General features: G+C 46.0%; 1 protein-coding gene across 1 annotated transcript in view; it reads left to right on the top strand.

Annotated features, from left to right (window-relative positions):
* ACSL1 (acyl-CoA synthetase long chain family member 1) overlaps positions 1-12,856 on the top strand; it is a 175,456-nt gene that overhangs the window by 143,534 nt on the left and 19,066 nt on the right. The window contains exons 18-19 of the mRNA XM_082243635.1: positions 4,525-4,668; positions 4,749-4,850. Coding sequence (XP_082099761.1) covers positions 4,525-4,668; positions 4,749-4,850 — 246 coding nt within the window. The remainder of the gene's footprint in view (positions 1-4,524; positions 4,669-4,748; positions 4,851-12,856) is intronic.

The raw sequence follows: 12,856 nt of genomic DNA, 5'->3' as shown, positions 1-12,856 counted from the left end.
CCCTTCAGCATGAAGGTCTGCCCTCACACATTATTACTTTTGGTGAGCGTCAAGGTGAGCCACGAAATGTTTCTTTTGGGGGTACCCAGAAAGGGGGACAAAGTTTGTCCTTTTCAGGTTTTTTCGGTCCTGAGACTCCTTGTGCGGATTTAATTCCTGCAAAGGTTCAGGGGATGTCTTAACTACCGAAGGCCCCCCCCCCCCCCCCCCATCCCTGTCCAGGGAATTGATTTACCTAGGTCTGATTCTATTTGTGACCAGGGTGGTCCTTCCTCTACACAATCTTCAGGGACCACAGGCCTTGATTCACCGGCTGCTGTCACATAAATAGTTCTCTTTCCCATTTTGCATACAGGTTCGGAGTCTGGTGCTATCCAATTTCAAGACAGTTCTGTTTGCACAGTCTTACATGCAGCTCCTTTTATCAGATTTGGTTCCACAGGAGGATACTGAAGTTCACGACGAGGTCACGGGGTCCTCTGACAGACGCTGCAGGTGTCCATAGTCCACGGTAAAGCCAGTGTCATCCTCGGCTAAGGCTTCTTCCACAGTTCCTGCAATGAATCAAGAGCGTGGATCTTCCAATCATCCTGGTGGCTGTAAACGCCCCTTGGGGGCTTCCTCTCAGAGAACACAGTTGTCCCAAGGGCTGATCTACCATCCTACTTTACAGTCGCTGGTTTTAATGGCTTAGCTATTGAAAGCCAGGTACTGAGAGATAGCGGTCTGTCTGGATCGGTGATCCCTGCTATGGTGAAGGCAAGCAAGTCGTCTTCCAGCAAGGTATACCATCGTATGTGGAATGTGTACATTTCTTGGTGTAAGTCGGTTGGCGCTCATCCTCGATACTTTTCTGTGGCTCCGATCTTAACCTTTCTTCAATGGGGTGTTGATCAGAAGTTGGCCTTGAGTACTATCAAGGGCCAGGTGTCTGCTTTGGCAATCTTCTTTCAGCGACCCCCTAGCCACGCACTCTTTAGTTCATACCTTTATTCAGGGGGTTCGACTAGTGGCTCCACCTGTACGGTCTCTTGCTGCCATGGGATTTAAATTTAGTTTTTTCAGTTCTCTAGAAACCTCCATTTGAGCATTTTCGGGAGATCCCCTTGTCTACATTATTCCAGAAGGTGACATTCTTGGTGGCTATTACCTCGGCCCGTAGGGTATCGGAATTGGCAGCATTATCCTGTCAAAGTCCCCATTTAGTGGTCCATAGGAGGGATAAAGTAGTTCTTCATCCCTGTCCATCATTCCTGCCCAAAGTGGTCTCTGACTTCAATTTGAATATGGACATTGCGTTGCCTTCCTTGTGTCCCAAGCCGGCTTATCCCAAGAAATTTGCTTTGCATACCTTGGATGTGGTTTGTGCGATTCCGGTGTATCTTGCAGCTACTGAGTCTTTTCGGAGGTCCGACTCGCTTTTTGTGGTTTACGGACGGACCAAGAAAAGGGCTGGCAGCTTCTTCGGCTACCATCTCCAGATGGATCAGACAGACAGTGACTCAGGCCTATTTAAAGGCCAGTTTGCAACTTTCCCTGTCACAGCACATTCTACTCAGGCGCTGAGTGCTTCTTGGGCCTTCCGTCATCAGGCTTTAAAGTATTATCACAAATTTGCAAGGTGGCTACTAGGTTGTCCATGCATACCTCCACAAAATTCTATAAGGTAGATACTTTGGCATCTGCGGATGCTTCTTTTGGCCACAGAGTTTTACAGGTTGCTGTTTAAGAGGGGCTGTTCCCTCTTGAGGGGTGTTATTTCTTTAAACCTTTATTTTTCAGATGGGGCTCCTGTAACCCGGTTAAGGCTCCTGTGTCCTGGTTAAGGAATCTTATGTTTAGCCTTGGGTTATTTTCCCCACCCCTTGTTTTCCTTTTGGCACTGCTTTTGGATGTCCCACTAGTTATGATTTTTGGAGCGCTGTGTCCGTCGATGAACGAAAGAGAAAATGGGATTTTTGTACTTGCTGTAAAATCCATTTCTCTGAATTCATAGACAGACTGCCTAGTTCTGCCTAGTCCTACTCTTGGAGGAGGCAATATAACCCACTAGTTATGATTTATGTGTCCGTCGAACTCCGAGAAATGGATTTTACGGTGAGTACAAAAATCCCCTTTTTCCCCAAAAAATTGCAAAATCCACCAATGTATTCTCTAGGGCCTCTGCTTTCCTCTACCCATTCATTGGTTAGATTTCGTAACCAGCATAAAAATACCAAAAAAATAAAATAAAAATACAGGCTCCCATAGTGTAGTATCTTAACCACTTCAGCTCTGGAAGGTTTTACCCTCTTCCTGACCAGGCCATTTTTTTGCGATACGGCACTGCGTTGCTTTAACTGACAATTGCGTGGTCGTGCGATGCAGTACCCAGAAAGATTGATATCCTTTCCCCTCCACAAATAGAGCTTTCTTTTGGCGGTAATTGATCACCTCTGTGGTTTTTTATTTTCTGCGCTATAAACAAAAAGAACCACAATTTTGAAAAAAACAATTATTTTTTACTTCTATAAAACATACCCAATACATTTCTTTTAAAAAAAATTCAAATTTCTTCATCAATTTAGGTCAATATGTATTCTGATACATATTTGTGGTAAAAAAATATTATGTGTATTGATTGGTTTGCGCAAAAGTTATAGCGTCTACAAACTATAGGATAGATTTATTGACTTTTTATTTTTACTAGTAATGGTGGCGATCAGCAATTTTTAGCGGGACTGCGGCGGACAAATCTGACACTAAGTGACACTTTTTTGGGGACCAATCACACCAATACAGTGATCAGTGCTAAAATAAATGCACTGTTACTGTATAAATGACACTGGCAGGGAAGGGGTTCATGCCAGGGGCGATCAAGGGGTTACGTGTGCACCTAGGGAGTGCTTTCTAACTGTGGGGGGGGAGTGGATGCACTGAAACACAAGATCTTTTACTCCCTGACAGAACAGCGGTCTGCCCTGTTTACATAGGCCTTTCCTCCGAACAATCCCAGCGGGAGCGGCGCGCATGCACTCCCTAGATCGCATGCACAAAATCGCATACATGTAACATGCCTCAGTGTATGTATATATATATATATATATATATATATATATATGGTGGGCGGTCCGGAACTGGTTAAACAGTCAATTTTCTTTGACACAAGTAATCAAAGTACTCACAAAAGCTGTTTAAGCATAAACTTAAATGAAGTATAAAGATGTGTTGACAAGGATACAAAGAGAAGCCACCAGCCACTTCAATCCTTCCCTGTTCACAAAAACAGCAAAAATGACAGGACACTCCCAGTGTCAGTCACCCTACATGTTTTGTCTCCACTGACTTCATCAAAGGGGATCACAATATATATGGAAGGATTTATCGTGCATGAATTTTCACAAACCAATTTATATTATTGAATCAGCACTAATTTTATTTTATTTCCTGTAAAAGTGATCACTGTAAAGCTCCCCCTCCCCCCAACCCAGGGTGTTGGTTTAAAGCATGTAACCATACACAAAAATATTCCAAACTCTCCTTACCGACCAGTCTGCGACCAATCAAATTGACCTGTCTAACATTATGCGTTAAAAACCGGGGTTTAGTTGCACACATCTGCAAATACATGCATAAGCCACAGAGCCCCAACAAGGCACCCCATTTTTTGTGGTCCTAACTCTAAATTCTGTGAGTCTCCAACAATGGAAGCACATTCATTTAAATGGACAGGTGTAGGTAAAATTAACCTGAAGGGAGCCCACCCCTTCATGTGCTATGGATTATATTGGCCAGGCAATGCACTGACACCTTTGCTGCCATGGTGCTATAGGCTGGGTGTTCAGTGTGCCCTTGTGCCTTTAAGAAGGGGTGGGCTCCCTTCAGGTATATCTGCCCTACACCTGTCCATTTAAATGCACGTGCTTCCATTGTTGGAGACTCACAGAATTTAGAGTTAGGATCACAGAAAATGGGGTGACTTGTCGGGGCTCTGTGGCTGGCGCATGTATTTGCAGATGTGTGTAACTAAACCCCTGTTTTTAACGCATACTGTTAAGACGGGTCAATTTTGTTGGTTGCAGACTGGTTGGTAAGGAGAGCTTGGAATCTTTGTGTCTTGTTACATGTTCTAATGCTTCATACTGCAGAGACCAGTTACAGGTGTGGGCAGTAACCCTTTGTTTGTGCTGTTGATTTAAAGCACCCCCATTTCAAATCCTTTTCCAACAAAAAAAAAAAACATGATTTAACTTATATGTGAAAACTTTTAACAATTGCAGCACTCAGCAGCAGGTGTGCATATTCTTTAGACCCCAACATTGCCGTTTTGGCAGGATCAGACTATTTTATTGCTGTCCATGAGATAGATACAATATGTAAGGAGATGCATTTTCTATCCCCAGCCCGATTTTATGATTCATGATTTCTAAATTCCAGATTGGGTGGTGATGTACATGTCTATGGGCACTAAACTTCTAAGAGCAGCTTGTGCTGGAGGGTTCTGCATACCTTAAAAATGCTAATCATTTCCTTTCTTTTCTTTAGAACGGTACATTAAAAATTATAGATCGCAAGAAACACATATTTAAGTTGGCCCAAGGTGAATACATTGCACCAGAAAAAATTGAGAATGTCTACTTAAGAAGTGAGCCAGTGGTACAGGTGTTTGTTTATGGAGAAAGCTTACAGGTAATACTAACCTATACTCTTGTAAAAACTGGTATGTTATGAAAGAAGCACATACTAATATGTCCTTTCCTTGTTTTCAGGCTTTCCTTGTGGGTGTTGTGGTGCCAGATCCTGACAGTGCAGTTATTTGGGCCAAAAAGAGGAAACTGGAAGGAACTTATGAAGATCTATGCAAGAATAAGGTAGATGTATAGTAAAGTAAGACTGCCTCCTAGTGTCAGAATAGTCTCATGACAAGTTATTTATACTTAAAGAGAAACTCCTGGCAAATTTAGAAATCTAAAAATTGTTTCCATTTGCCAGGTATTGGAAGAAATATAGGCCTATATCCGATGTCATGAGTATGGGAAGTATGGGGGTTGCAGTTGCTGACTACCTGTTGAAATTGTTGGTTGCTGCTTGCTCTTTCTAGAAGCTAATGAAACTTAAACTGATCCACATACATGTTGTGGCAGTCACTCAGAAAACACCACATTGTCACCGTCAACAATTTTTCTATGACCGGGTTCCTTTAAATGGAACATGAGCGATTAGAACCTGGGGAGCTGGCTTTACTGGCATTGTTTTTAAGGGTCAGGCTCTTGGCTATCTTCCTCATCCTGGCTTTAATGCCTATTATTTACTGGCCTGAAACAAGAATGTTAATCCTTCATGCCATAACGGGAAATACCCTTTGGCTTTCTACCAACAAAATTGTCCTGTGTATGTCTTTGCAATACATATATAGAAAGGCTTACTGTTGCTTCTGTAACTTTTTCTGAATTATTAGAAGCTGGCATTTACAGGCCAGCGAGTTTAACGTCTGTTATAGTCAAGTTAAAGGAATCACTTGTAAAATGAAGGATCATTGATCACTTAACCACTTCTGGACTGTAAAATTTCCCCCCTTAATGACCATGCCATTTTTTGCGATTCGTCACTGCATTACTTTTAACAGACAATTGCGCAGTCGTGCAACGCTGTACCCAAATAAAATTGATGTCCTTTTTTTTCCCACAAATAGCCAATTTGTATTTTTTGCCCTATGAACAAAAAAGAACCACAATTTAAAAAAAAAAAACAAACAAAAAAATTAATTTCTCTATCGTTCATTGCCAGACGCAGCTCCATATAATTCTTGACCATTGGATTATGCTGCCCCCTACAGGAGTAGAACACTAGGCAGGAAAAAGCTTTACCATGCCTATGGGGCAGTCCCTGCAGGCATACACCCACACTCTCTGCTATAGGCTCCAGTTTGTTTCTGCCTAGTTTAGGACTGGTCATTTCCGCCAAGAAGCTGCTTCCTAAGCTCTGGAACACGAGACCTGTGAATCTGGCTATAGTTACCCCAAGAACTCGACAGTACAAGTTTTTGAGTCAACCAGAATGAACTGTTTATTGAAACACAGGCACAAAGAGTACACTGTGGGACAATCCCCCCTCCCCCTTAGCAGCCAATCCACATACACATGTACATCCCATAATAAGTTGATTTTAAGGCAGGCAGAAACAATAGAACAATGGGATACAGGTACTTAACAATAACAAACCCCACCCCACCTCATTATCTAGCAAGGGTCTATGAGACACTCCTGCAATATTATAGAAATCTGAAAAGTTAAACCATTCATCTTCATATATTTCCTGAGGGACACTGTTCAGAAATATTATTGTCCCAAGTTAAATTGCCCCTCACTCTTTCAACACAACCCACACATATAGAACCCAGGATAACCAGGGTAACACGAAAGGCTGAGTCCAGTGTGGTTGTACAGCGAGTCTGATTAGTGCAGACCCAACTGGGGTTCTTGGTCACCCTGTGCCCCTAATAGACACAGGGTGACTTACACATAAGAGAGGGGCCGGGGAAGCTGGACAAGGAGTTTCCCAACCTCTCTAAAGTAATCTGGGTTCCACAAGCCGTCCTACCAAAGTCACAAGGAGTAGGACCTAGTTCCCTGCTGGGACTTCGGTCTTAGCTGTTTTTTTTTTTTTTTTTGGGAACCTTTTTGTAAGACTATTTTTTAGTTTATTCCTGAGCGAACTACAAGCAACAACCGGCTGGGTTTCGGACTGGATATGCTAGATCCTTAAGGTCTCCCAGCCCGGGCAGCGAGTATGCGCAGGTTATAGTCCAGCACTAGGCCTCGCCATGACAGAGCCCCGATGGACGGGGGCTGGCCTGTGAGTGAAACACCTTGCCAGGACGCATACGACCTGGGTTGCCCTGAGTTGCAGCATACCCCCTGGCCGTCAGCACCCCCAACCCGGATGGAGAGGTAGTCTGTTCAGAGTCGTGCCCACCTGATGCTGTTGGTATGGTGAGTAAGTGTCCCCCCGTTTCTCTAGCGGTCTCGGGGTGGACGTGGGACCCTCCCTCGGTTCCCCAGGCCTCTCAGTGATACCAGCGCCCACCCAAAAGCAGGTTCCCTCCTCAGGAGGGCGGATGTATTGCAGCCGCTGAGGTGGGTCTGCGAGTAGGAGGTTTATCCTGGTGGGGGCCCCTCCTGGGGACCCCCCGATGCCACTGTCCAATGACCCTCCCTGGGGGGTCCTGGAGACCACATGGGGTGCCGTGGGGGCCACCATTTTGCTGTAGTTTCCCTCTGTATCAATGTAAAAATGTTCCCATGAAATGCATGGGGCGGCCATGTTTTGGTAGTTCCCCCATAGGTATGCATGGGGCGGCCATTTTCTTGGGGATTTTGATGGCGTGGAGGATGTATCCTCGTCAGCAGCTGCGCTGGAAAGCGAGCTGGTGGAGGCACTTCTAGTGTCAGTGTGGGAAACGTTAAAAATGGCGGATGATTCTACCACGTCAGGGACACAGGTGTCATTTCTAAGTGGATCAGGCAGACGGTGGTTCAGGCTTATTCACTGAAGGGTCAGGTTCCACGTTTCCCTGTGAAGGCGCATTCTACCAGGGTGCTGAGTGCTTCTTGGGCTTTTCGCCATTAGGCGTCAGTGATACAAGTTGGCAAGGCAGCAATTTGGTCGTCTGTGCACACGTTCACAAAAATTTTATAAAGTGGATGTGTTGGCATTCTTGGATGCTTCTTTTGGCTGCGAGTTTTTGCAGGCTGCTGTTTGAAAGAGACTGTCTCTTTGAGGGTGTTTGTCCAGGTGAGCTCCTGTTCCTGGTTGAGCTCTATATTCTCTGGTTGGCTAAAGTTTTAGCCTTGTTGGGAATTCCGTTCTTTTTCTGCGTCGTTTTCCCACCCCTCATGCAAATACTGCTTTGCAACGTCCTAATGGTCAAGAATTCTATGGAGCAGCATCTGTCAATGAACAATAGAGAACTGGATTTTTGTCTTACCGTAAAATCCTTTTCTCTGAAGTTCGACAGAAGCAGCACTCACCCCTCTATCTTGTGTGGGTTGGGGTTTTTCCCTCTAAAGTTTAGACTGCTTGCAACAAAGCTGAAGCCTATAGCAGAGTGTGTGGGTGTATGCCTTCAGGGACGGCCCCATAGGCGTGGTAAAGCTTTTTCCTGCCTAGTGTTCTACTCCTGTAGGGGGCAGCATAACCCAGTGGTCAAGAATTATATGCGTCTGTCAATGAACTTCAGAGAAAAGGATTTCATGGTAAGCCAAAAATTGTTTTTTTACCTTCTGCTATAAAACATACCCAATAAAAAAATTAAAAAATCTAATTTCTTCATCAATTTAGGCCAATATGTATTCTGCTACATATTTTTAGTAAATAAAAAAAATCCTAATGTATATTCGTGCGACACTAACCAAATATACCGTAATTGTCCTTTTATCCCACAAATAGAGCTTTCTTTTGGTGGTATTTGATCACCTGTGCAATTTTTTTTTTTTTTTTTTTTTTGGGCGCTATAAATAAAACAAAAAAAGCTACAATTCTGAAATAAACATTTTTCACTTTCTGCAATATAACATTCCCAAAAAAAAAAAAATTAAAAATCCAATTGTTTTCATCATTTTAGGCCAATTTGTATTCTGCTACATATATTTGGTTAAAAAAATCCCCTAACTGACATTTCTCTATCGCTCATTGACAGACGTAGTCCTCGGTGATACAGCACCTTCGGGTTATGTTGCCTCCACAGGAGTAGGACTAGACAGGAAATAAAATGCTCTGGCCACACCCTAGGGGCAGTCCCAGAGGGTATATCCTCTCTCTCTCTGCCTCAGCAAATCAGTTTTTTTCTGTCTAGTCAGGAGTAAGGACCTAGATACCTTGCTGGGATCTTCGGTCCTGGCAGGATTTTTTTCTTGGAAAAGAATTTTTTAAGACAGCTTTTTTTCTCCAGTGTTCCTATGAGATCTTCAAGCAAGAAAGCTGAACTGGGCGACGGGCTGGATGTTGAGATCCAGTGGTCACCCCAGTTCAGCCTACGAGCGCGTGCAGGCCATAGCTCCGCGCTGGGTCGGCCGCGACATAGTCCCACTGGACGGGGACTGACCCTGCGAGTTAAACGTCTCGCTGAAACGCCAAAGACCATGAGTCACGGCGCCCGTATTGGTCGACAGCCCTCCTACCTCGGTGGAGAGGGGTACTGTCAGGAGTTGGCGCCCGCCTGGTTCCGGTATGGTGAGTAGTATGTTCCCCCTTTCCCCCTGACGGGTCTTGTGGTGAACGCGGGCCCCTCTCTGTAATGGTAAGGATGGGTTCCCCTCTATCCTACAACATGTCACAGATCCCCCTATTTGAGTGTGATTTTTGTGTACAAGAAGCCAGGAGGCTTGGTTTGGGAGCTGACAATCTAATTGTAAAGATGTGTAAATGATTGTAGTCAGTGGCAGTACTAGAACTTTACTGTGATAGTATAAGGTATCCTACCTGTCAGTAGTCACAGGGCGATGTCTATACATGTATACTGCATTCCAGATCATTCCTCCAGCTAAGCAGCGGTCCGCATACGGCCCGCTAGGGTCCGGTACCTCCGACCACGCTGACCACCATGAGGGTGAAGGGTTGTGAGGCCGAGATCCTTCTGCAGACATGCCGCTATTCTGTGCAGGCCGCCGCCATTGTCTGGTAGATCGCACGAGGCCGCCATTTTTGTGTAGCCTCGTGTCTCCAGCATGGGGGCGGCCATGTTTGAGGTGACTCAAACACCTCATGGAGCCAGGGGGAGGAGCCGGCAGGCGTGTTAAGGGGCGGAGCCGCCTCTTTTACCCAGGAAATAGGGCCAAAGACTTCCTGTCTGTAACAAGACAAGCACTGAGCAAGCTGATGAAAACTTCTGTGCATCAGGGATGAGCCTTGGGGTCTGTCTCTCTCTCTGTGGGGTCCAAAAAGGCAGGTAACACTGAGGGGCGCTGTTGCGACTGGGGGACACAAAAAAAAAAAAAAGTTTTTTTTTACTTTGTCATTTTTTGTCGCTGGCAAGTGTCTTGTATAATCATTGACCCTGCCGCATAGGTATCCCCACCTGATCCCCTCAAGGTGGCCGAAGGACCCTCCAGTACCCCACTTGTGTTTTAATGCATTATCGGCAGTTTTGGAGTCTTTGGTATCCCGGGTGGAGGTGGCCTGTCAGGGACGGGGGTCAAGTAGCGACCCCCGCCTACCCCTATTGTTTATCAGATACTTCAGATACGGATTCGGAACTGGTCAATGCAGTTGCAGGTCCCTCTTAGGGGGCTGTTGTCTCAGGTAATATCTCCTCAGCAGTGAGGAGCACGTTTCTGCCTCCGCCATAGCACAAGAGTGGTGGATGCACTAGTTGTGTCCGTCCGGGAAACCTTTAGTCTTGAGGTTACACCGGCAGAGGTAGCTGAGACTGAGATTCCTTTTTGGTACTTGTTAGCCTACCAAAAGGGCGAAGGATTTTCCTTTACCCAAATGGGGTCGTTTTGAAACGAACCCCTGTTATTTCCAAACGCATGGCTAGGTGCTATCCGTTTGAGGAATTCCTCTTTATAGGATAGACGGTACAACCTGCTGTCTTGCCACAGACTGTTAGGATAAAAAGACCTCGTAACTAACGAGGACCTTCCTTTTCTGCTCATATAGAGTTGTTCGTTCCGCGAGGGCGGGCGATAAGGCGAAACCCTCCAAAGCCCCTTTAGAGGGGTTTCAAAGGGCGCTGGTCGGGTAAACAAAGAGTCCGGCTCAGCCAAGCCTGAAGAATATAGCCTGATGCGCCCCTACCCATCTCTGGGGTGGGGGGGGATGTCTTCACCGGTTTCTGGAGGACACAGGATCGAGTTTCGATCACTTCCACCGGTGCGATTCTGCCCTTCTAACATTGAACGGTTTCAGGGGTTCTATTCGAACCTATTCACAATGCCCAGGAAAGAGGGCAAGGTGCGTCCAAATCTGGACTTGGGAAGAAATAGTCCATCCGTACAGTGGTGGCCTCCCTGCATAAAAGAGATTTCCTGGCGTCCATAGACATATAGGATGCCTATCTTTATATCCCCATCATCGCAGGACATCAGCGTTTTTTCGCTTTCCCAAAGATCATCCCTGGTTCCCACCAGGAGACTGAACTATCTGGGCCTAAGGTTGGATACATCCTGGGCAAGAGTTTCTCCTTGCTGGGAAACTCCAGAAGGTTCAGTCAACGATTCGGATGTTGCTGTCCGTCAATTGGCTGGGACTGATGGTGGCCTTCTTAGAGGCAGTACCGTATACCCAGTCTCATACCCGAATTCTCCTGAAGGAGATTCTTTTTTAATGGAATCAGAATTCCGATTCCCTGGACAATCGGATCCGGTTGAGCGAGCGGACCAGGAAGTCTCCGATGCTCAACCAGGGGAAGTCATTTCTTCCGATAGTATCCAGACTACCAATAAGGGTATCGGAATTGAGAGCGATCAGATTTTGTCTGATTTACTGGATCGAGCAGCTCTAGAGCAGCCCGATTCGGATCCAATCGCATATGGCCTCTTCATCCAGAGGTTTTTTCCTTAGCTGTCCCTTCATTGGGACATCCCGGATGTGGATCTGTTGGCACCTTGGCCTAACAGGAAGGTGCGGAGGTTTGTAGCTCGCGCCACGATCCTCTAGCGGACGCAGCAGAAACGCTGATTGCCCCGTGGGGGCAGTATCAGCTACGGCATGCCTTCCATCCTCTCAAGTTGCTGCGGGAACTTCTTCGCAGGATAGAGGTGGAGGGAATTCCAGTTATTCTGGAAATTCTGGATTGACCTCGTCAAGCCTGGTACGCCGACTTGGCGAGGCTAGTCGCGGACGCTCCTTGGAGACTTCCTCTCAGGGAGGATTTGCGGTCTCAGGGACCGATCTTCCATCTTGCTTTACAGTCGCTGGCTTAATGGCCTGGCCATTGAGACCCAGGTACTGAAGGACAAGGGAGTGCCAGCTTCAGTTATTCCTACCTCCAGTTAAAGCAAGGAAAGCGACTTCCAGCACATGGAAGTCTTATATTGCATGGTGTGAATCTATTGGATTTTCCCCACATACCTATTCGGTGACCCGAATTTTGGTCTGTCTGCAACAAGGGGTTGAGCAGAAACTATCCTTGAGCACGATCAAGGGTCAGGTTTTCGGCGTTAGCAATCTTCTTTCAAGAAACCTTTGGCTAATCATTCCTTGGTGCGGAATTTCATCCAGGGGGTGCGACATCTGGCTCCGCCAGTGCGCGCACCCTTACCGCCTGGTATCTTAATTTAGTGTGGTCGGTTCTTCAGAAACTTCTCTTTGAAGATATTAGGGAGATTCCCTTGCTTACATTCCCAGAAGGTGGCCTTCTTGGTGGCCATTACTTCTGTACGCAGGGTGTCAGAACTGGCCGCATTATCCTGTCGTTCCCCAGATCTGGTGGTTCATAGGGATAAGGTGGTTCTACTTCCGAATCCATCCTTCCTTCCTAAAGTGGTTTTCGTAAGACGGACTCACTTTTTGTGATCACGGATAGCCCTTGAAGGGGGTTGTCTGTGTCTGCCGCGACCATATCTACATGGATCAGTCAGACGGTGGTACAGGCTTATTCTATTAAGGGTCGGAATCCTCCGTTCCCTGTTAGGGCGCACTTCACTCGAGCGCTCAGTACTTCCTGGGCCTTTCGCCATCAGGCGTCAGTGGTCCAGGTATGTAAAGCGGCCACCTGGTCGTCGGTACATACCTTTACAAAATTTTATAAAATTGATGTGATGGCATCGGCGGATGCCTCATTTGGCCGCAAGGTTTTGCAGGCCGCAATTTGAGGAGACCAGTGGTCTACCTGGAGGGTTTTTTTCTGTTTGAAAATTTTTTTGTTGAGTCTCAT

The sequence above is a fragment of the Pelophylax lessonae genome (genome assembly GCF_965119305.1).
Source record: "Pelophylax lessonae genome assembly, chromosome: 1".
Taxonomy (NCBI): Eukaryota; Metazoa; Chordata; class Amphibia; order Anura; family Ranidae; genus Pelophylax; species Pelophylax lessonae.
Note: the sequence above shows the minus strand (reverse complement) of the source record. Positions and strands in the feature narration are given on the sequence as shown.